At 43.4% G+C, this 25,447-nt stretch overlaps 1 protein-coding gene across 2 annotated transcripts in view; it reads right to left on the reverse strand.

The window, feature by feature from the left end:
- Positions 1-25,447, reverse strand: part of GLG1 (golgi glycoprotein 1) — a gene marked incomplete at its 5' end in the record, with an annotated part of 90,047 nt that overhangs the window by 34,213 nt on the left and 30,387 nt on the right. Inside the window, 4 exons of one of the 2 annotated variants that reach the window (XM_082320928.1) lie at positions 10,459-10,674; positions 14,591-14,677; positions 15,318-15,411; positions 17,454-17,485. In XM_082320928.1, the coding sequence (XP_082177054.1) occupies positions 10,459-10,566 (108 nt within the window). Of the gene's footprint in view, positions 1-10,458; positions 10,675-14,590; positions 14,678-15,317; positions 15,412-17,453; positions 17,487-25,447 lie in introns of those variants that run through there. The other variant, XM_082320927.1, reaches the window with a different exon arrangement.

The following is a 25,447-nucleotide window of genomic DNA, read 5'->3' on the forward strand; positions in this document are numbered from 1 at the left end:
TCTGTAACCAAGCACTTACATCATCAAGTGATCTGTGATTCTGGATAAGCACCACATAAATTAAGCAACAAACTGTCTACATATAGACTTCCAAAAGTTCAGCCTAAACTGCATTTACATTCAGAGGAGGCAACAGTTAATATCTGTACTATCCACAAACCTTATATGCCACAATCCTGCTGATGGTCACCATGAAATCCCCCCTCCAATGCTCTGGGTTTATTTTAATGTGTCTAATGAGATTATCACTACTTAGTCACACTGCTCAGAGCAGTTTACCAAAACGGCCAAATTATCTTTAATCTGACATAGCTCTCTTCACACCATGGCAACAGCAAGCAACAGCATCACATTAAGAACATACTTGGGGGAGAGAAAAATCATAGTTCCTCCATGCTGAGACAAGCCTTCAGTTTGGGTGGTGATAATTAGTGATGCTAAAAAGGCCACAAAGGAGCTTTGACCAGTGTAGGCTTCTCAATGCTAATTCCTCCATTAAGAGAATAAAAAAAAAAAATTCAAAGCATTCAAGAGCAGATGAAGTCTCGGACAATGCAGGTCTGGCCCAATACTGTACGCCACGTCCACTGTCCTGCAAGCCTGAAGACAACTTTGGACTATGACCAGCGACTGCCAATAAATGCAGAGAGCCTGTGCTTTGTATGAAGGCTCGGAAGAGGCAGGGCGAAGCTGACCAAAGCTCCATTTAGTTTCCTACATTCTTTTTACGTGTTTAGAAAGGGAACCATACCCCCTCTATACCTCTGTAGAAGATCTGGTTTGTTCTCTGTCTAACAAACAAGAATTCTTCCAGAGCAGATCTCTCAAGGCTTCTGCAAGATTTTCCTGTGAAAACCACCATAATTTATGCTGTTCTGCTGTGATAGGATATTACTACTAAACTTATAGCAGACTATCTGGAGTATCCAACGAGGCACGCATATTTGCATACATCTGAATTGCTCAACCTGGCGTTTGCAGTAACCATGTAGGAGCTATCCCTTCAGCTCGCTCTGTCAAGCAGATTCATCCATTGCTGTTGCAGCAGCATGAGTAAGAAAGCAGTCTCCATAAAACATGACCATGACTATTCAAAGCCACGCAACTCTTCAAAATCTTTTTGTTCTGACATGTCTCCTCAGGCAGGCAGCCTTTGGTTTCTGTTTTAACTCTACTACACTTGGAGCACAAGCAGAATTGGTCGATTACAAAGTTGTAAACACAACCCAGAAGCATAGTCCGTTTAAGAGGGCTAAAGGTAGTTTTCCCCTTTAAAAAAAAAAAAAAGGCAAAAACCCTCAAAATCCACACACACCAAAACTCCTTATTTTGGTTTGCTCTTTGAGTGGGAACTGGCCAACTCCACATGCTGGCCAGATATCAGCATCTTTGAAGAAATATAATTACACAGCAACAGTCCCTTTAGGACTGAACCCAAAAGAGGTCTGAGGAATACTACTTAGCAGTACGTTCGCCACATTACTTAGAATTGTCATTTATCCACAACCACGCCAAACACAAACACTGTTCTGCAAATCCTTGTGGTCAGTCACAGGCAGTAATTACAACTGAGGACCTGGCAAGAGTAAATGATTGAAAACAACCATTTTAAGCTCCTCCGGCAGTTTTTTGCTCCAGCCCAGGTAAGGCTGCAGCTGGGAGGCAAGGCAGACCAAGATTACTCCCACTCACCTGCAGCCTCCCTTGCAAGCCAGCAAGGAGAGCACAAGGCAAGCTTTTCCTGCTAGGAAAATCAGAAGTTTCCTGGTTCCTTGCAGCATGGGTCTAGACTCCCAGAGTCATACTATATGTGAAAGTAAACCTGTTTTTAACAGCCTAGTGAAAGCGGATTTCCATATGCTGGATGCTGAATGTTTACTGTTGCATTTCAGGGACACAACTTGAAATGACTAATTTATTGGATTACTTCACAAACACAATTTTTACATTTGGATAGATCATCCTGCAGTGCTGGCTACTCTGCTGCCCTCTATTAGAGCAATTTTAAAACACGTCAGACTTAACAGAAATAGAAACACACACAAGTCAACACAGCTGGCTCCTGAATGATGCAGTCCTGCCTTTTCCTCCTACCTCCAAGCATTTACGTGCCTTCTTGTGGTGCCATTAGTGTTCCTGTGCCCACTTGACACTGCTTGGGAGATTTACTGACCTAATCCAGGGTTCGTTTTCAGGAGATCAGGTCCCCGAGTGCTAGTGCTGACCAGTTAAGCCAGCTTAAGGAGGTCCTAACTCTTCATTTCTTCATAAGTGCATGAAGGCAGCCATGCTACTGGCCAAACAGAGTATGGATGGGACTTTATGAATGTCATTTAGAGAAGTATCACTTCAAGCTTTAATTATAGGCTAACATCTACTATATTTAAGATTTAAGTTGCAACTAGAAGTCCAAGGGCAATCAAGAGAGACTTCAGGGCCTTGGGACGACTGGTTAAGGGATCAGGAGCACAAGTAGTGTTCTCCTCTACCCTTCCAGTTGCAGGGAATGATGAGGAAAGACACAGAAAGAGCCAGCAGATCAACACCTGGCTTCAAGCCTGGTGTCTCCAGCAAGATTTTGGGTTTTTTGATCACAGGTCAGTTTACACACCACCAGGCCTGCTGGCAACAGACAGAGTATACCTGTCTCAAAGTGGGAAAAGGATCCTAGCACAGGAGTTGGCAGGGCTCATTGAAAGAGCTTTAAACTAGATTGGAAGGGGGAAAGGGGTAAAACCAGGCTTGCTAGAGGTAAGCCTGGGGGTGGTACACCAACATTTGAGGGATGGTGTGCTAGTGAGGTCCTTCGGTCTGCCATCTCAGTGGAAGCAGGGGATGGAGAGACACGTGGCAGCAAAGACGCAAGAGCCACGGATGTGTTAGAAACTACGAAGCGCCTGAGACTGTTCATGTAGGAACAAGGGCTTCTCCCCCCAGAAAGGTGGCAGGATCAATAGCCCAACTGAAGTGCATCTATGCCAATGCACGCAGCACAGGCAACAAACAGGAGGAGCGGGAAGCTGTTGTGCAGCAGGAAAACTATGACATAGCTGCCATCACAGAAACATGGTGGGATGACTCGCACAACTGGAGTGCTGCAATAGATGGCTACAAACTCTTCAGAAGGGATAGGCAAGGAAGGAGAGGCGGTGGGGTAGCCCTGTATGTTAGGGGCTGTTTTGATTGTCTAGAGCTTAATGATGGTGACAATAGGGTTGAGTGTTTATGGGTAAGAATCAGGGGGAAGGCCAACAAGGCAGATACCACGGTGGGAGGCTGTTACAGACCACCCAAGCAGGATGAAGAGGCAGACAAAATATTCTATAAGCAGCTGGGAGAAGTCTCACAGTCACTAGCCCTTGTTCTCATGGGGGACTTCAACTTACCAGATCCCTGCTGGGAATACAGTACAGCAGAGAGGAAACAGTGCAGGAAGTTCCTGGAGTGTGTGGAAGAGAACTGCCTGACACAGCTGGCGAGGGAGCCAACTAGGGAAGGTGCCTGCTGGACCTCTTGTTTGTGAGCAGAGAAGGCCTGGTGGGCGATGTGATGGTTGGAGGCCGTCTTGGGCATAGCGATCACAAAATGATAGAGTTTTTGATTCTTGGAGAAGGAGGGGGGTCAGCAGAACTGCTACCTTGGACTTCTGGAGCGCAGACTTTGGCCTGTTTCAGGGGCCTGGTTGGCAGAGTCCCTTGGGAGCAGTCCTGAAGGGCAAAGGAGTCCAGGAAGGCTGGACATTCTTCAAGAAGGAAATCTTAAAGGCACAGGAGCAGGCTGTTCCCAAGTGCCAAAAGACGAGCCGGTGGGGGAGAAGACCGGCCTGGCTGAACAGAGAGCTTTGGCTGGAACTCAGGAATAGAAGGAGAGTTTATGACCTTTGGAAGAAGGGGCAGGCAACTCAGGAGGACTGCAAGGATGTCGTGAGGTTATGCAGGGGGAGGATTAGAAGGGCCAAAGCCCAGCTGGAACTTAAACTGGCTACTGCCATAGAAGACAACAAAAAATGTTTCTACAAATGCATTAGCAACAGAAGGAGAGCTAAGGAGAATATTCATCCTTTACTGGATGTGGAGGGAAACATAGTGACAGAGGACAAGGAAAAGGCTGAGGTACTTAGCGCCTTCTTTGCCTCAGTCTTTAATAGTCAGAGCAGTTGTTCTCGGGGTACCCAGCCCCCTGAGCTGGAGCACAGGGACAGGGAGCAGAATGAAGCCCCCGTAATCCAAGGGGAAATGGTTAGCGACCTGCTACACCACTTAGACATGCACAAGTCTATGGGGCTGGATGGGATCCACCCAAGGGTACTGAGGGAGCTGGCAGAGGTGCTGGCTAACTGGGGAGGTCTCAGTTGACTGGAGGTTAGCAAATGTGACACCCATCTACAAGAAGGGTCGGAAGGAGGATCCGGGAAACTACAGGCCTGTCAGCCTGACCTCGGTGCCAGGGAAGATTATGGAGCAGATCATCCCGAGTGCCGTCATGTGGCACATATGGGACAACCATGGGATCAGGCCCAGGCAGCATGGGTTTATGAAAGGCAGGTCCTGTTTGACTAACCTGATCTCCTTCTATGACAAGGTGACCCGCTTAGTGGATGAGGGAAAGGCCGTGGATGTTGTCTGCCTGGACTTCAGTAAAGCCTTTGACACCGTTTCCCACAGCATTCTCCTGGAGAAACTGGCTGCTCATGGCTTGGACGAGTATACTCTTCGCTGGGTAAAAAACTGGCTGGATGGCCGGGCCCAAAGAGTTGTGGTGAATGGAGTTAAATCCAGTTGGTGGCCGGTCACAAGTGGTGTTCCCCAGGGCTCAGTACTGGGGCCAGTTCTGTTTAATACCTTTATCAGCAATCTGGATGAGGGGATTGAGTGCACCCTCAGTAAGTTTGCAGATGACACAAAATTGGGCGGGAATGTTGATCTGCTGGAGGGTAGGAAGGCCCTACAGAGGGATCTGGGCAGGCTGGATCAATGGGCCGGGGCCAACTGTACGAGGTTCAACAAGGCTCAGTGCCAGGTCCTCCACTTGGGTCACAACAACCCCATGCAACGCTACAGGCTTGGGGAGGAGTGCCTGGAGAGCTGCCTGGCAGAAAAGGACCTGGGGGTACTGGCTGACAGCCACCTGAATGTGAGCCAGCAGTGTGCCCAGGTGGCCAAGAAGGCCAATAGCATCCTGGCTTGCATCAGAAATAGTGTGGCCAGCTGGACCAGGGAGGTGATTGTGCCCCTGTACTCGGCACTGGTGAGGCCGCACCTCACGTACTGTGTTCAGTTTTGGGCCCCTCACTACAAGAAGGACATCGAGGTGCTGGAGGATGCCCAGAGAAAGGCAACGAAGCTGGTGAAGGGTCTAGAGCACAAGCCTTACGAGGAGCGGCTGAGGGAGCTGGGGTTGTTTAGCCTGGAGAAGAGGAGGCTGAGGGGAGACCTTATTGCTCTCTACAACTACCTGAAAGGAGGTTGTAGCGAGGTGGGGGTCGATCTCTTCTGCCAAGTAACAAGCAATAGGACAAGAGGAAACAGCCTCAAGCTGCGCCAGGGGAAGCTTAGGTTGGATATTGGGAAAAACTTCTTCACCAAAAGGGTAGTCAGGCATTGGAACAGGCTGCCCAGGGAAGTGGTTGAGTCCCCATCCCTGGAGGTATTTAAAAGAAGGGTAGACATGGTGCTTAGGGACATGGTTTAGTGACGGACTTGGCAGCACTAGGTTAACGGTTGGACTCAATGATCTTAAAGGTCTTTTCCAACCTAAACGATTCTACAATTCTATGATTGCACAATCTCTTAGTACAGACCGGAGGGGGAAACAAACATGCATACAGCTGCACTCAACCATCTTTTTCTAAAGCAGCTGGCAATCAGAAGTTTGACAGGCTTGTCCTAAGGACAGCAGGACAGCTTGGAGACACATTTGTGGTACATGCATCACTTTGTGGCTCTACGCCATGCAGAGCTGCCTGCTCCCACCTGCACTCCACATACCACCAGTCCTGCGGGGCCAGCTCAGCTTCAGAGGCACCAAAACCGAAGGCTGGCATCCCATGGCGTGAGCTCTCCCAGTCCTGCTCCAGCACCGGCTGCCCAGTGTGTACAAGGGTATAAACGCCTGCTGCAGCGCTGCTGTGGAATGAATCCCAAAGCAGCTTTTCCTCTATCCAGCACCCTGTTGTCGGAAAACCTCCACCTTAGAGTTGAAGACCTCTAAGTTCACTCCACAAGTCAGGACTTTCCAAAACTGCTGCAGGGGCTGACAGAGACCAGGCCTCATTTCTCCAGTGCAACATACTGAAATACAAGAGATTAAATCTAAAAACCACACTCATTTCTTGGAATTGTTGCCTCACCACTGCTATCAATTTTAAATGGAGAATTTTAACTGAAAGTTGCAAAGAGTGCCTTGAAACTGAGTAGTTTTATGAAAGGATACATTTAGATCCACAAAGGATACAAGCAGCTTTCCAATACTGTCCTACAGCACTTTGAGTCACAGAGAAATGGAACTAAGTTCTAAATATGCCCAAGCAAACACCCTTCAGCACAACACTTCAGGAGATTTAATTCCTATGACCAAAACACAAACTCCAGGCACGTGGCTTTAGGCCAAGACAGAATTTTAAAAACCTTGTTCTTACTATTCATTTTCCATCAGATATTCCCACCCCCACCCCCCACCACCCCAGTATAGTTTAGGCTTTGCAATTCTTGTTTATTTTTTTTGTAATTTTCAGAAGCTCCCCCAAAAGAGACTTTATTCTTTCTGAAACCTGACATACCTCAAGTTCATGACTGTTCTAGCTGCAGACTTGCAGAGAAGAGCTAGAAAAGTGACCAGAAAAGAGTCAAGAGTCAAAAGGAGCAGCAGGCAGGAGGGTAAAACCTGTCTTATCAGCCCAGCACCTTGCACTGACCGGCCGTGCTGACTTGCTGGAGCCAGAGCAGTCAGGCTATGGAAAATCACCCAGCAGATCTATGGCGAGTTCCAGTCTGGCACTCCACTCAGCTAACCCGGACACCAGGGTTATGGGGACAGTTAATTCCCAGTACTTCAGCAGATAGTGTAGTATTATAGCAGCGTACTAAGTAAACAAAGATTGAGCTGAATGTTATCAGCTCTTCCCATTTAGCCTCATTTCCCCTCTGTGTCCAGTACTTCTATGAAACTAGGGAAGGAGCGAGAGCAACTGTGCCCGAAGCACTTAGGGGTGAAAAAAGGCAAGAAAACAACAGTGTCCTAATGTATAGAATCACAGAATCGTTAAGGTTGGAAAAGACCTTTAAGATCATTGAGTCCAACCGTTAACCTAGTGCTGCCAAGTCCGTCACTAAACCATGTCCCTAAGCACCATGTCTACCCTTCTTTTAAATACCTCCAGGGATGGGGACTCAACCACTTCCCTGGGCAGCCTGTTCCAATGCCTGACTACCCTTTTGGTGAAGAAGTTTTTCCCAATATCCAACCTAAGCCTCCCCTGGCGCAGCTTGAGGCCGTTTCCTCTTGTCCTATTGCTTGTTACTAGGGAGAAGAGAGCGACCCCCACCTCACTACAACCTCCTTTCAGGTAGTTGTAGAGAGCAATAAGGTCTCCCCTCAGCCTCCTCTTCTCCAAACTAAACAACCCCAGTTCCCTCAGCCGCTCCTCGTAAGGCTTGTGCTCTAGACCCTTCACCAGCTTTGTTGCCTTTCTCTGGGCATCCTCCAGCCCCTCGATGTCCTTCTTGTAGTGAGGGGCCCAAAACTGAACACAGTACGTGAGGTGCGGCCTCACCAGTGCCAAGTACAGGGGCACTATCACCTCCCTGGTCCTGCTGTATCTTTTTTTAGGAATCTGAAAAATACTATTATCTGGTAAAGCACTGCAACAGATGTGCAACTGACACTTACGTAGCCTTCATTATGGCAAATAATCAACTCCAGTTTGGACAGCATGGCTAAATCCAGCACCCGGGCAACTATACACTACCCACTAGTTTGATACAATCCCAGACATTGCCGGAACCAGGAAAGCAGCTCATTCTGATAGGCAGCCCAAGAAGAAAAGCTCCATTGCAATTACCAATTTCAATTTCAAATTAGATCCCTATTGCATGAAGACAAAGCAAGCTTTCAATGCCAGGAGACCAAATTCGCTATAAAGCACAACAGCCATCTGGAAAGGTGACTGAAACTACTATTAAATATTTCTCCATTAACTGGAAGGGAAAAAAAAAAAAACAAAACCAAACCAACTCCACAACACAGGCATACTACAAAACTTAATGCTTGCAAATGACACATCTACAGCCTTTCTGCTATATTCAGCAAAATGAAGTCTACAGTCAGATCGAGACTTCTAAGCTGAACTTTATTGCTCTTACAGAGCAGAAAACCAACAAGAAACATGGAAAAGAAAGCACAGAAGACACCACATCAGAAGCAAACCCAGCAGGAACAGAATTCAATTAGGAAGTAGAAAGCAAGCTAAAACAAAAAAGAAGGTATACAAAAGGAAAGCAGTTACCTAACAGAGGGGCTTCAAGAGGCTGTGTAATTCCAGAATAGCTACTAAAGTGCCTTTTACAGTTAAAAATGCCAGTTTATCCCAGTTACTATGATGAAGCTATCATACTGCAATCTACTAGCTGGCTGATGTGGATGGAGTTAGTGAGCAGTGCTTATTTCCATAAAAAGAAAGAGAGAGATGAATCTCTTTCCCCATCTTCCTCCTCAGGTGTCCGGGTCCTATTTATTAAACTCACAGTTACGTTCAGTCACACAAAAGGGTAATGACTGTTTCTCTACAGGCAACTCTCAGAAGCTACAGCATAGAAATAAAACCTGAACCAGCATCTGATGGGAGTAAATTAGATGAGGTTTCTCCAAAGCAGAAAAGGAACAGAACAGAACACCAACAAAATAAATGCTTGCATAGCCATTTATAGCTGTTTCCATAGCAGTATAAAATACTTCAATTGCTCTAAGTGCCAAGGATGACAGCATAACAAAAGACATCATATGACAGGCTGCGATGCTTTCACAAACCAAGGCAAAATATTCTGGGTTGGGTACCAAGAAAGTGAGGAATATGCATAAACTGCACTAAGCCCCATAAAAGTTTGGTTCGTGACTCTCTTTGCTATCCCACAGAAACTTGGTGACCTTGCACAGTTAGTTAGCCACCCTGGCCATCCTCACCCTTCACCTATCTTAACCTCTGCAGCCAACACGGTGGGTTATGCACAGAGGCCTGCCAGCACCGGTTTCACTTCTACTCGAAGAGATGTGGCTTATGCTCACAAAATCCACTCTACTATATCCTTCAGTGCTACCATAAGTATTTTAATTTATTTTAATTTGGTCAAGCCACAGGTATTATGCAGACCTGACACCTAGGACTCCCGTATTACACTTCTGATTCCATATGGACTGTTAAAAGCAATTTCTCATTTCATGAGGTCCTTCAGCCCAGTATTAAGAGAGAGCCTTTACTTTATGGAGAAAGCAAGTTACACAGTCTGAACCTGTGGTACCTGCAAGTATCTCCCACTTCTATGGTTGCTTTTATTCTTGAAAGCAAGTCCTCATTTTTGTGCTTTCTCTTGTTCATCTAAGTCTTCTGGAATACACTAGCACTTCAATTTAACACATTACGGATGTGAAGCTGCTTACAGCAGCTAACAACTCAAACACCTGGGAAAGCTTTTTTTTTTTTAACCAAAAAAGTGTATATTTTTTGTTACATACCTCCTCACTAATAGCTGCTTTAAGAGACTAATTCTTAAAAGTGTAAGAGCTATAATTTAAAAAGCACTGTAAAAAGTTGATGGGCTAATTTTAACTTTATCCCTAAACATAAAAACTTACCATAAAAGAAGCCATTCATTCCTGCAGCACTACGTAATTGCTAATTGTAATCAGTATTAGTAAGTCTGTACTACTAAAATGTGACACTAGGTACCACATGCCCTTCAACCATTTTCGTGTGGCCAGGGGAAAGGGGAAGCGAACAGATAAAAGCTCTTCATCCAGTCTATCAACTACAGCCTGAGAAAGCAGAAAGGGTTATAAGCACAGGCCACATCACCTTGATAACCCTCCTGCATCAGACCCGACCAGACTGTGAAACAAGCCTAGCAATAGGTCTGCTTAAATCTATTGTTTGGATTCATCGTATCGAGTCAAGCCTGACAGAGCGTCATCAAGAAGACAACTACCTACCAGATCACCTGTAGTGCAGTAAGGAAAGACAAATGAAAGTTGTCTCTGAATAGCAGTCCCTCATAGAGGAACGAATGCATATTTATTAAAAAGGAACTATACAGAATCAGGACATCACCCGTTTCAGACAGATGAGATATGCTATGTATTTTCTCAGTTGCAAGTGAGATGATAATGCTATTGCAGAGTCTCCACATAAGTTTCCTTAACTGAATGACTTTTACAAGCCTATTGACAATTTACATGTTCTCTGGATACCTTTTCTCCAGGTCGAATGCTGCCACATTTCAGGAGATTGATATCAGCCTTGCAGTCATCCATGAAGCCACAGATCAACCGATAATCGCTGAAGATAATGGCTGTCATTTTAGTGATGTACTGATGGCACTGGTATTCAGTTATGTTGCCTCTGTGATCCACCAAACATGACACCAAGAAGCCTTTACCAACTGGTTCATCTGCACACTCCTTGATCTGTGTAAAACAAAACAAGAATAAAAATATAGTGGCTGCAACTACTGAATTTAACCTTTTTTTTTTTAAAAAAAAAATCCTCAAAGAAACTTGCGTCTGTACCTTCAAAATCTGCTGGCAAAAAAACCCTCTAGGCTTTAGTTTGATTTTCTATAAGTCCGAATACTTGAAAATATTTCAGAAATGAGAAATCCCTCATGTGTGCCAGTATCTGAAGAAAGCATACGCAGCGACCTGGAGGATTATAAACCCTCTTGCTTAATAATCATCTTTCATAAAAATCACATTGAGCCCCTGCAATCAAGTGGATTTGTAGGAAAAATGCTAGTTTGACAAACCTTTATTTAGAAAACTGAGCATATTACAACATCACTAAATCATACTTGGACCCCCATTAGCCACCTGACCTCGTACAATATAACATTTTGGCTAGAAGTGAGACTGACTCAAAAGTCAACACAATATTTATTGAACTGTTTATAACTTGCTAGAAGCTGAAAATTACTATAAAGGAAAATCCTCATCAAATTCATTTTTATCAGGCTCTTATAGGAACTGATTATTGGTACTAAACCATTTTACTCAGTGGTCTAAAAAAAAAATAAAAATCGCGGCTAACAAAAGCTGAAAGCTGTGCAGGGATTGGAAAAGCAGTGTACATGAACAGACAGGTCCCCAGTATAAATCACAGCCTGCACTGCTCACGGAAACAGACAGTAAGGCCAAAACCATCACCTTTGGAAGTAAAAGACGCAGGCAGTTTTGACAGCATCTTTCCAAAGGAAGTGGAAAACATGGTTACCTATCAGTTAAGGACACTCCCCAAGGAATCTTGCGATATGAGCAGTGCAATGCCTTGCTCCAAGGAGTACTGAGATTACACAGGCTCTTTTTCACCCTGGGAAGCCAGTGTTGAAATACTTGCCCGGTTCTGGTGTCCCCTGTTCAGGAGCATGCTGAAAACTGCAGCCATAATGATGCAGAAAGCATGCTTGACAGCCAGACACTAAAGTTCAGTGGTGACAGTTTTTCAAGCAATAGATACATGGATTGACTTGATTACATCAAAGATTTGTTCCTGTACAAATACTGAAGGGCTCATCAATCTAAAGGGAGATCCATGGCAATCAATAATCCAGGCAGGTTCAGACACCAAGCAAGGGCAGCACTAAGGGAACAGGCAGGGAACCATTTTATCAGCTCTCAAATACCAAGTTGGAAGCTTTATACTGGAAATTTTAAAAAATGGAGAGCCATCTCTAGAAAGATATATTCTAATTCAAACAAGAATTAACTCAGGGCATCCTGTAACAGACTCATACAGGTCAGACTAGATGAATAAAACAGATCTCTCTCTGCCTCAGCTTATGAGGCCATTACTGTCTATGTAACAAATAAAACATGCAACATTTTAAATACCATTTTTTGAAGGCAGACATAGGCTGGTAGAACATTTTGTATTTAATCTATATAGCTATTAGAAAAACATAGTTACTAAGGTCAATGTAATTGTTATAGATAAGGCATAAAATACGTTTTGAAGTGAAAACACGTATGATTCATTGCAGGGTGAAAGGGAGAGAGTTGAGTAAGCCTTCTCCGAGAAAGCTGCATCTTCGGTTTGGCCCAACTTCAGCTCAAGTACCGTGAGCCAAACCAACACAACAGCAACATGCTGTTTTTGGAAGAGCCTGGCTTTGGAAACAGCCCCAGAGCTCCATGGCCTGAGCCAGTGAACTGCGTAAAAGACCAAGCAATCATGTTATTGCCTGGCCACTTCTGAAACAACCACCATTATCTGGTAGCCGACTATAATTCTAGATTAAAATTATTGCCAGAACTTATAAAATCACAACAGTTGAGAAGAAAGTTGATATTTAAATCTATATTTAGCCGATAAAATGAAAGGGGGACTTTTCAGAATGTACCCGGTTGGGACAGTCACCAATTCCCAAATGACTTTTACTAGAAATTATTCTTCTAGTTGTATTTTGTTCTTAATACAAAGCAATATTTAAAATCAGAGCTCAGTCACCAGCAAGAAAACACCTACCTGTTAATGTGAGTTAAAGAAAAATATTAATAGGCTAATACTGTATGTTAGCAGTATATTCCCACTATGTACATTAGTTTTAAAGAGTGTTTTAGAAATACTTTTAAAAATTAGTGGAATAGTTTATGCACCTGCCTCAGTTTTAAGTATCAAAAGATCAAACATACAGGATTATTGTTACTTATTCAAGTTTTACTTTAAATAAAAACCACTCACCAAATGGCAAAATACCAGCAGTTCATGTTATCATTCACCACAATTGTAAGAGGAACACTGGTGGTTAATGTACAGCTAAAATGCTATGCTCTTCCCACTGCTTTTAGACATCATATGCCAGATTTAGAGGGCATCATTTACAACAATGCCAGACTGTCACTGTACAAAAGTGGTAATTAAACAGACTGTTAAAAGAGCATTTTCAAGAATGCCTTGGTTGTAAAAATTCTGCAGCAGCTCTATGACATAAAACCAGAAAAATATAATCTTCCCTATGATTGCAAAAAGTTGAGATTTGTCAGATTTTGCAGCGTTTGCTTTTGGGAGTCACTGAACTCCAAACGCAACGTTACCCTTTGATGCAAGCTGTTTTCCTTCCACTGTTTAGTATTCTAGCATTCTTGTAGTAACTATTTTCTTGATCTCTCCTTATACTAAATAATGGTTTCCCACTAACGTTATTTTTACCGCAACTCAGCTGGTGCTGCGAAGGGGAGCAGAGTACCCCTCAACTACTAATTCCCAAACTTTTGGAGCCAGGCTGCTGCTGACATCCTCAACTTCCCAGATCTCTGTGTGTTTCTCTCAAATTAAAACTTTGTAAAGAATGAGGAACCATGTAGGTGGTTCCATCAAAATGTGAGGACTTGGGGAACCACTCATCTTAAACCTGCTCTGAGCACTGACATGCTCCTTTCGTCTAACAAGCAAGTCTGCATGACTGAAAGCTAGACCTATTAAACTGCCAACGCAAACTGGGTTGGAGAGACAATGTGACTGATTGTCTTTCAAGAAAACCTACTTTAAAAGCCACAAAGAGGCCATCATCTAGAGCAAACTGCATTTGTTTTTAAAAAGCAAGTTCATAGGTAGGTGAAGTTATTCTGGTGGATATACAAATGATGTTTTTCACAGCACGGTTTAATGATTGAATTAAGTCAGCTGAAGCCTTGGTTCCACTGCTTCCCCAGAAGCCTAGCTGAAAACTACTCCAACCAAAGGGAAAAAAGCTCAGCTCAGTCAGCTCCTGTGTGGCTGAGCACACAGCCTCAAGAGCTCTAGCATGAGCACAAGGAAAGAAATGATCAATCAAGTAATCTTTGAAGCTGGACAGAGGTGTGTTGATGCTTGAGATACAGAGGACTAACTCCTAGTACAACCTAAAAAGAGGAAATTCCTAACAGAGTCCTTGGAGTAATCAAACTTTGAGCCTTGAAGAAAAAAAAAAAGTTGATTCATCATTTGATGTCTGTGTGCTTATCCTCTCTGCTACCAAGACACAATCCAAAAACAGCCTTATGCTAAATTCAGTGGAATCCCTGCTACACCAACACTGCTACAATTGTCCAACACTTGATAAAGAGAGGACGAATTCAAGCCACAACAGATTTCTGACAAAAGGTCGGGTAAGAGCTGATGGGTTGTTAGTTTATAAATTCTTTCCCCTGCTCCTTTCCCTGGACCAGTAAACTGGCTTTTTCCACAAGGAGATCAAATTAATTACACCTAGTAATTTGGCATGTAAGACTAGCACTTCCCCAAACCCAAAACATTATTTGCACACTAATTCACTATCACAAAGAAATGAAAAAAAAAACCAAAAAACTTTAGCGCCCCAATAGCAGCCATGCCTTTCTTCTGGCTTACCTCTGCAATAGTGGACTTGCAGACTTCTCTGGCCACGGATTCAAACTTCGGATCTGTAGTCAGGTTCAGCTTGTAGTTCCACAAGAGCTATAGCGAGAGCATTTGTAGAAAGGGGGTTTAAAAGCTTCCCATGGAGAATGACAAATATTTTGCTTCAGAAAAGAAACATCATTTATTCCCAATCTGTATCATCATCCTTTTACAGTGCGACAATCAATGCAAAGTCTCCTTGACAACAACTTTATCCCTTCCTTTCTGCAATAATTTTCTCACCTTGAACAAACTCAGACTGTTAAAAATCTCTCCATAAGGTCATGAGCTGACTCATTAAAAGGAAATATATCTAATGAAGACAATTTCATAACTAAAAGGATAAAACAATGAAAGCTGCAACTTGCTACCTGCTGCATATTTAGCAACAGCTTTAGCCCACCACACTTTTCTGTGCTGTGGCTTGTCTGCCTGATGTAAACTATCTAATAAAAATGATGAGCAGATTTCATGCTGAAAACCTAATAAAAGCCCAGTAAAAAAGGAAGGAGGACAATGCAGCTGGTCCCTTATTCTCTTCCTTCTGTGAGAGGCTGCAACCAGACAACTTTTTGGATGCAGGTATATTTCAAACCTATAGAAGGTTCTCTCTCTTGCTAGGCACAATGATACATTAGAGGTGAGACTGTAAAATGCCTCGGTAAGGATGACTGTTCTTCTAGGAGCCAGAGATTACCTCATGTAGAAGCCTAGATGCATTTGGTCAGTGTGCAAGAATCAGTCTTGGGCAAGTCACACTCTGCAGATATATATACATCCCAGATGTCCTCCTGAGGCACCATAAAGTAAAAACACAGGGTAAGACAGCAAAACCTCAGCAAATTAATAGCCGAGATGTTGCCTGAGAAAAGCTCTATTAGCTCATCTGTTTTTATCTAGGAACTTAAGTTGCATTTAAATATTTTATAGATGTTAACATAAAGATTAAATAGTTTTAAAAATTCATTGCAAATACTGTGCCTTTGTGACAAAATCAAATTAATATCAAAAAGATAAACAGTTTGGTCAAACTTTATTTTGAAGTTTCAGTTGCACACAAAATGCTAAGAAAACACAGAAACATCCTCGTACACGAGGAAAGCAGTTTTACATCCTCTCCAAGAGGGTGGAAGCACGCACAGAGAACTAAAAATGGAATCAGCACAGCTGCATTGTCTTCCACACCTCATATCATGGAGTTCTGAAAAGTTTAAAAAAAAAAAAAAAAGAGATGATGGTATTTCAGATGGAGTTAAGAAGTTGTAAATATACAGATTTAATAGATATAAGTGAATAAACAGGGAACCTGTCCTCGCAAGGAGTGCTATAGACCTCTCCCAGCCAGGATCAGAAGGACAAGAATGAGGTCCAACACCACAAGAATACACCTCTGCATTTGTAATCTCGAATTTTGGAGAGTCTTGAAATGAGAAGCTCTCCAAAAGAACCTTCCTACAGAGAGAAGGAAGGTTAAACTTGCAGCTTAAAAAAATCCAGATTTTAGCGCTAGGCAGTATTTTCCCAGGAGATGATCAGCAGTCATACTACCAAAGACTGCAGAGAAAGGCAAAGAAAACATTTGGACATGAGACGCCTCTCTTTGGTCTAGCTTTCGATCACTCCCCTTCAGTTTCTGCCTGGGAAAAATGAGACTTTGCCCACACCTCCTATTCCTGAACTGCTTCTATAATCCACAGCAGCCTGACCTCTGCCCTGTGGCAGAGAGGCTGTCATTTAATCCAGCAGAGGAAAGGTCCAACTTCGATTTCTAGAATTCTCAATTTCTTCTTCATTCAGGTAATTTCTGTTGGCACATTTAAATGTCAAGTAGATATATTTTAACTACTGAAGTTTTCTCTTTTTTTTTTAAAAAAAAAAAAGACAGACTTAAAGAGAAACATGATGTGCCCTTCATCTGATCCAACCCTGCACAACAGAGAATTACAGCTGCCTTGAAGTCAGGCAGCGCAGTGCTAAAGGTTAATTTATAAACACAGTTGGAAATTACTAGTTGTACAGCATGGACGGGTTTCATTTCTGGAATGTATCTTCCAATAATAAACTAAAATACAGCTTCTCAAGCATCTGAAACCAAGACTGTCACTGAGGCATGCACTTGTCTGTCTGTGTGTCCAGGGCTAACCAAACAATTAAGGATCTTGATACGGTGTATTCCAGCAGAATGCAAATGAGAGAAACCAAAGGAAACCTAATACCAGTCTTCACTCTGATTTTTTTTTTTTTTTTTTAAGAGTCTCGGGATTTGAAGAGTCAGCTTGACAGTCTGAAAACTGGCTAACAGTTTGCTCACTGTTAAACACAGTGCTGAGAGGAAATCTGTTCTAAAACCAGCCAAGTGGTTCAAACTGCCTCTAAATATCACACCCCCACAGCATTTTCCAAGAGAGTCTAAGAATTTAGCAGCTGTGAAAGTAATACAGAAGGCTTCAACAGCTGAAATTAAGAGTTTAAATTCAGTACTGCTCACATCTTTCCCAGAAGGAGCACATCATATTGCTCCCAGTAACTCATGGGAACCACCCCCCAACTATAAAATAGGAAAGACGTCTGCTATCCTCCTCTGATACAGAAGTACAGTTTATAAAGCTCTTAGATACGTTCCACTCTGAAGTCTGCAGTAAGACCACAGTGGCCATACCGGGTTAAAAAAGTCGCCTTGTGTTCTTCCTCCACAGGCCCATACAGAAACCCAAATATGTCCTGATTAATGCCTTTTACAAACTACCAAACTATGCAAAACACCTAAGGTTGATAAGGGATATGAGGTGTAAATGCCATCGCCAGAGACTGAATAAAACAAAGCAATACTTACATGATTGCAGTCTGAAGAGATTTCATTATCTGGCTGAAAGGAGAAAAAAGGAGTGTCAGTTCACTACTGATGTGATGCATTTAACACACAGAAGAGTATAAACTTATAGAAACTAACATACTGTCAACTCGTTTTCATTGTAAGACACAATTTGACACAAGCAATAGGAAATTTTAAAAGCTGCATAAAAAGAACGATGATATCTAAGTACCAAAAAGATCGAAATAACAGGTACTTCAGACACAATGCTATCTTAACTCTACAGAACATAAATGGCACAAGAGTAGCAGCATTTATGTAGATGCTGCAAAAACATAATGAATGCGCTTGTGTTTGGCTCAATTGCCCGAACTAAGAAGGCAAAAAAGCATCTGTGGGAAAACAAAGATGTGGTAGTAGGGTTTTAAAGAAAAATAAGTTTCATGCAGACAACTGAAGGAGAAAGGTAGGGCTCGCTTCGCTCCCCCAGATCGAAGTGTTCGTATACGCCATTTGAGAAGCAATGTCTTTTCTTTCAGCTGTACATAAAGGGGCCAGTTCAAAGCAGCCCTGAGATTTACGCCTTCAACCATGAGAAACTGGTAACATCCAATATTCATACATCATTTCAAAATATTCACTATATTCTTTATTTTATAGTAACGAAGGTACTGCTATGTCCTCATGACAATCCAGCTGACAAGTCCTAATGCACAGCCTCCACCAGACCAGCCAGCACGTTTGTGAGAAACACCCACACTCCAAAGTGAGCTGCTCTGGAAAGCGCTCCAGCTGCAAACCATCCTGTCCTCCTTCCAGCCCGAGTAGCTCTCACAACGGAGAACTCCTGGAAAAAAGTTAATCATACAAATCTGTATCTCATCTCCATAGCAAAACTGCACAAACACAGGATGGAAATCACCTGCCCATCATACCCACAGAAAAATCAACCCTGACTCACAAAGTCTCTGCTTCCACTGATACTTAAGATGCCAGACATGCTCTAAGAGCCATAGACACTCAAAACCACTCAAAGCTTAAACACATCATTGACACTAACACGTTTGACCTCATATATTTGACATAAGAGAACTAATATTTCATCAGTTTTGGAAGCAAGCAGCCTACATCCCAAAGAGTTTTTCAGTGCAAGCGTTCGCTGCTGCACAACGTGTTAACACCAACACCTGCACCATGGCTGCTTTGGAGAGCACGAATACAAGTTTATGGGAAAAAGAGAGCATGGGAAATGTTTCCAAGTCCTTAATTACAGCCATTATTAACTAAAGCACTTTTATTTTGTATAGCAGGAAGTGGCAGAAATTACATCTCCACTTAGAACATAAAAAACAGAACAGTACCTGCAGGATCGCAGTAATTAATTGCAGTTTGGTCAGACTGCCACCGTCTAACACTGTATCTCCCACAGTAATCCTAATTTTCAAATTTATGATATCTACTTTTTTTAAAAGGCTACCAGATGCCTGCTCGTTACCCTCAGACTGCAGAACTGATTCTCACAACTGAAAACTAAGATGACATCCAAATTACACTATTTTAAAGTAGCCTCTAAGATCAACACTATCAAGGTGGTTTTACCTTAATTTTCTGCACCCATCCTAATCACTCAGCAACAGAGGTTTTAGACTAAGCTAATTTCAAAAGCTGAGAGTCCAAATGCCCTCCACTGAAGTTGCTGTCTCAGTCTTTTAGGAAGAAACTATCCTCAGTCAAGGATAGTTTCCTTATAAAAATATATAGGCTAGCACTGTAATTCTCCTCTAGAGGACAGGACTTACTAACATATCTGCAAGCAGAAGAATTTGTAAGGGCCAGAGAGCACTCTCCCGAAACCCTTCTTGCTTGCTTCAGTCATTTTTGCATCCTCCAACCTAGTAACCTTTGCTTCAGATCCACCAAAGATTAAAGCTCTTTTTTTTTCTGGGAGATGAAGCCCGAGAAGATAACAGACTGGTTCTCACTGACTTGCGAAGCTTAAACAAGCTTTTCTTGAAATACACAACATTGAAATACTGCACACTGAAATACCAGCCTTCCATGCGCTCTGCAGCAAACCTCAGCTCTGAGAAATCAAGCCTTATTCTTCTGAGAAGAGTAATGGAAGTTAAATGGGATCTTCACTAAGCTTTAGTACTGCATACATTCACAGTTCAGTACTTAAATATGCAAAAGCATAAGATCTAGCCAATAATCCTTTAAATGTGGAAAAAGATGACCACCTGCTAGCTAAAAGCTGTGATCCTTCTTCCCTCTTACCATTGCAAGTGTAGCAGATGTGGGTTCAGTGGCAATGCTGACCTGCTTCTCCCAATTTAAGTGAAGCAAAAGGAGAAAAATAATCTTTTTTATCTTGTGTCTGACAAACTGGAGGGCTAAGTTTGAGAAAGGGGAAGAAAAATCTCCCCAGCACAACCCACATCAGTTCTGCCTTTCTAAGGAGACAGCCTGTGGCCCGCTATCTGCCACATCCACCCAAGAAACCTTCCAAACAAGAGCAGTTTCAGAACAATATGCTTGTGTAGTAAGAGTCATGAGAAAAGGTAAGTTTCTAATTACCACTAAGAAGCTGAGGAGCAAGAAAAGCTGCATTGTGTCACTCCCACATGGTGAGCTTGAGGAACACGGATGCTCAGAGACCCCCAGGGCAGGGGGAAGGAGGAGAGCAGCCCAGACTGGCACCACGAGCTAGTCGAGGCATTTTAGGAGAGGAAGCTGACGGCAAGGAGGACGTTCCACTGATTAGTGAGGGAGAAGGACTCCTCTTACATCTCCTAATTGAAGAATTAAAAACAGACTTTACAGAAAGTACATATGCCTCTGGGCTCACAGAAGCTTTTGCTGTTTAGCAGCTTCGGTGGGAATATATTGCCTCCCTTTGCAGTTCTCTAAAAAGCTCTCCCAACTCCCTCACGCACCAACACTCACATTCCAGAGTATGAACACCACTTCCTACCTCCCAGGAAAAGCAGAGTTTAGAATAAGTACCAGCTATAAGAAAACCTGAAAAAGTATTTCCTTCCATTCAACCACATACAACAGACACAAATCATGCTGCATTAGTATTGTGAACTCTACAGAGAAATTCAAAGGTTTGTATGAAGTCATATCACCACCAGACTATGAGGTCGTCAACACCGTTGCGTTTAAAAGTGCCTTTTCTCATCCACCATATCTCAACTCACTGAAACAAGCCACAACAGTCATCCCTTTCTAAATCTCTCTGCTTCAGCAGCAGTAAAACTAGGTCAAAACTATACAGCAAATGAGCAACCCACCACCACCATGCAGGCTCAAGGAGTCAAAAGGCATTGGTGTTTTAGCTTCAGAAACGGCCCATCATCATGCTGGTTGCCAGCAATACTTACCTAGTCACAGCTATATCATGAACCAGTGCCATGCATCACCATCTAGTGAAGAGCAGACTGCCTGGGGTGCAATTACTGTCACCCCCGCAGCTTGAGTCAGAGCCCCTTTCAGCTGTGTATATAATACAGACTTGATTTGGTCTTACTTCGTCACATCATAAAAAAAATAATTCACACCATTGGATTCTGAAAAGCAAGGTAAGAATCCTAATCAACTACTGTGGATGAAACTCAAGGTCTTGAGAGAAGTCTCTGCAGGGATTATTTTAATCACCAGCAGCTGCTTGACCTTCCTTTCCTTTGCTTCCTTGCAAATGTCATGCAAATAGAAGAGTCTGAAATCAAGCACACAAGTGCCTTTATTCCCAGACTGGACTGTCTCCTTAGACAGAACAGGGGATGACAGCAGATGTTTCCACTATTCTTTTAAGGCAAGAGTAGCAGCGCACTTGCTGAAAAGTAAGGACCAGGCATATCTCAAATACTAACTACGAATAATCTTCAGGCATTGAAGACAACAGACCTTGGACCCACTCAAGTGAAAACCACCGAGAACCAGCATGGAGCAAAATAAAAAGGCAATTGGCTTGCGGATGGGAGGAACCCAGTAGACGTTCTCTCCCTAAATTCAGGAACAGACTGCGAAAAGATTAAACAAGTCAATTAGGAAAGGATGTTAATTAAAGCGTCTAGCTTCCCGTGAAAGAGAAGGTAGGCAGAAGTCCAGCCAGACTGCGGTCTTCACCAGTTTATTGCACTGTCACACCACGGAGCACGGTGCATATGGATACGCAGTACAGGCAGCTCATGGTTCCTAGCCACAGCGTTGAAGTTTTCCACTCTGACCTAAACACACTTATCACTAATATCTGTAGAGATATGGTAGAGCAGGCCTGCTCACCCAGGAGGTTCTATCAAGGAGGCTATCAGGCTGATAAAGGGAAAATTTCTTCTTAGCTGTGTCCTTCCCAGAGATAACAGCAATCCCCTTCGTACTGAACACACCCAGCCGGGACAGGAAGCTCGGAATAAGGCAGTTCAATCCACAGGTATCAAGCTAGCTAGACTTACGACGCCAGAAAACAGCACAGGCATGGAAGCAAAGCAGGGATCAAGGAGAGATCTGGGGGAGCCACCCTCCTGCAAACCTGATCCCTTCCCAAGGCAGCCACTAGAACTGATTCTGCAAAACATTCTATAGAAACAAGAGCAGATACAGTAGTCTAGGCAAGAATCAACACAGCTTTTGTAAAAGAAGAAAAACCACACATCACACAAACACCCATGCTTCAAACCTACTGAAACATCCTGGAGTTCTGTGCCAACAAGCATACGGCTACAGTAAACCGTTTTCACACATCCTGCAATCCTGAAAGAGTCATGTGTGATAAAAAAGTTATAACCAGTGATAATTTAAGTTCAAAACAGATGAGAAGACTTCGTAATTTAATTACACATTTAGTGAGCAATAAAAGTTAAACTTGTTAAGCTGAGCTTGAAATAGTCTCTAATGACAGTGAATTGTTAGTACTAAAAACAAGCCCAGTCTTGTCATGTCAGCAAAAAAACTCTACTCTTATCATTCATGCTTTGAAAAAAGCCAGTTTGAAGCACGGTACTGTGCATGTATCATGCACCAAAGTTATCAAGCTCCTAGCTTCCATATACTTTGCTTATTTCACATAAACAATTTCCCCCCCCTTACAAACAGAGCACCAAAATCTATAACTGCAAATAATGGGACTGAATAATTATTTCCACATCAGTTAGGAACTCCTAGTTTATGCAAACTTAACAATACAAGTTATACACAAATACCTAACAGCCACCTCCAAAACATACACAGAACTTTGCGTATGAAAGTCAAATTATCAGGACCAGCAGCAATTTCTTTAGCCACCCTGCACACACAAAGCGCAAGTAGCAAATGACCCCAAACACCAAATTCTGCAACTGTGCTTTTCACTGTTTTAACTGAATTCTAGATTCCACAAACATTTCCACCTATGCTAACATTTTATATCTTCCATGGGTATGACACCATTAAGACAAGTATGCTCATTCAGAAAAGATGTCACAAAGCAAGATCAAAAAACCCCAGCACAACATGTTGTGTGTCCTTCTGGCCCAGCGGCCAGGGAAAAATGAGCCAAGGATTAAGCGGGCCTTGTCCACTCACGCTTTGAAGATCCAGTGTTCAGTATCTGCTTCGAACACCAAGAAAGTTCAGCAAGTCTTACCCTTTCCTATGTAGCTTTGATAAGAAGTCAATAGAATTTTAGTAATTGTCATGTTTTGCTTGTTTCACATTTGCTTGACACAAAACAAAGTCTTTAGCAGGCTGCATGCCTTTCCTCTACAGCAGAGATCCCTCCCTGTGCAAATGCATACGCAGTAAAACAGAAAACGCTGAAGTTTTATTTCTGATGCACCGAAAGCGACCACGGCTCATGGTACAGTTAAAGGAAACGCACAGATTCCATTCACCTAACAAGCCAAATATCTTTGCTGGTTATTTCTTACCAGCAGATCACTTTCTCCCAGCTGGCTGTTCCTGTGCAGAGCTGCAAGGCGGGTGCTGGGAGGCTGCACAGCTGCTCGGTGCTGGAGGAGCCACGCTCTGCGCGGAACAGCCCGCTTGCACAAGCTATTCTTGTCCCTGCTGCTTCTGTCTCCCTGCACAGGGGACTCTCAAGCCCTTAAGCCCTTTTAGCAGGGACCTTTCAACGCTGATCCACACATCAGAGCACATTCTAACACTCGGCATGATCAAAGCAAATTTGCCCCAAATGTTTCTGTTTGTTCTTCCCTTAGTCCCCTCTCTTCCACCTCTTGGAGGCTTTCCAGCCAGTCCCGATGCGTTGCAGAGCAAGACAGACCCTGAAATTATGCATTTGCCACAGAAGTTTGGCAGCACCGCTACCAGATATAATGTGTCCCATAACACTCCTCCACAACAGAGCTCTGCTACTAAGCATAGCACTGACACTAAGCTGCAGATCCAGCCAGAAGGTTTCAGGATTTGCTCCTGGAAAGCTCTCTCACAACGCTGGCAAAAAACTTAAGAGACCAAAAGGCATGCAAGGATGCTGGTAGTGTCACAAGAGAGGAGGAAAGGAGAAGGAGAGCTGTTAGAAAGAGCCAGGTGAAACCACAGCAGACTGCTTAACCACCCTGATACCCCATCGATCAAGGTGCAGGGAGTCTGCTGTCTTCCTCACCCCTGCCGCTGACCCCAGCTCATGGCAGGGTCCAAAACTCAGCAAATCAACAGAAAAGCTGTTCACTGTTTTAGAGTTTTCTGCCAGGCTGGTACAAACGGGCTTACGGAGGAGTCCCACCAGCACCAGTCAGATTACTGGGAAAGCACAGCGGCATCTCCACCTGCAGCATCAGCCAGCCCATACATCTACTTAAGCTACGCTGAGACAACCTAACTCTCAAACCACCTTCCTGGACGACTCTCTGCCTTAACCCCAATCAGAAACATCCCAGAATAACTGAAGAGTATTCCAGTAGAGAGGCAAAATCAACAGCATGGGTTTCGGCAGTACTGCACAGCATCTGCTGGGGGATGCAGAGGAGAAACGAGTGAAGAAAGGAATGAAGGCCCCAACAAATAATTCCAGTGCAACAGCTAATGAAAAAGCTTTTATCAAATACGTTCAGCATCTCTTAGTAAGTCAAATTTCATCACTTATTCTCAATACAGAGACCTCACATCCTTTGACTGTACGTACTCTATAGTACCCCAGGCTGAGCTTAACTTTACAGAAAACTTCCAAAAAGACATGAAGAGTTCACAAGCAAGATTCAGTTTTACACAAAAGAAGGTTGTTGTACACAGCATGGTAGAGCCCGTGTGTCCCCAGAGGAGCATACTGTCCTAACCATGCTTTGCTCCTCAGAGAATAATGTTTTGGACACACGCGGCCAGGAATTAAGAGAAATCCTCTCTTAATTAGCTTCATACAGAAGCTAAGAAAAAAGTTCCTACCAAAAGCTCCGCGTCCCAAGGTACACAAGAAGCACAGCACTCAAGCACAGGTTTCCGAGCAAACACTGCTTACTCATCTCCCCACTCCCACAACTTAATGAAGTGTTATGCTGCAAAGAAAAGCAATCAAGCTCCGACATTCCCCACTTGCAGGCAGCTTCATTACCCTACCATTGCTCATGTGCTGGATAGTAGCTCTAATCATTACCAGGCTCCCCCACCAAGGGCTCTTGCTTCATTCAGCATAAGCAGAGAACAATGCTCTAAACACTCAACCAGCCGATATTCATGTTTGTCTTTGTTATTCAACGCGTGGGCTCATGACTCCGATTTTCCACACTGAAAGCCATACGTGCTCCCGAAGATCCTTCCCCAGGAGCATTTTCCTCCCGCTCTGCATTCAACACCGCGCACGTGTCGCATCCATCAGGCGCCTGTCCTCACCGAGGCGCAATAAGCATCTCCTGCCCATCGTTGGGGGGGCACGAGCAGCGCTGCTTTAATCCCCATGATTTACATTCACACATTCCACCTCCGAACCAAAATAAGACGAGCATCCAAACAGGTGGGAAGCAGACTCAGCTATTTTTAACTCCTGCCAGCTCTTCTATTTAGAGGCAATAAAAATCAAA

Source organism: Platalea leucorodia (genome assembly GCF_965183815.1).
Source record: "Platalea leucorodia genome assembly, chromosome: 8".
Classification (NCBI taxonomy): domain Eukaryota; kingdom Metazoa; phylum Chordata; class Aves; order Pelecaniformes; family Threskiornithidae; genus Platalea; species Platalea leucorodia.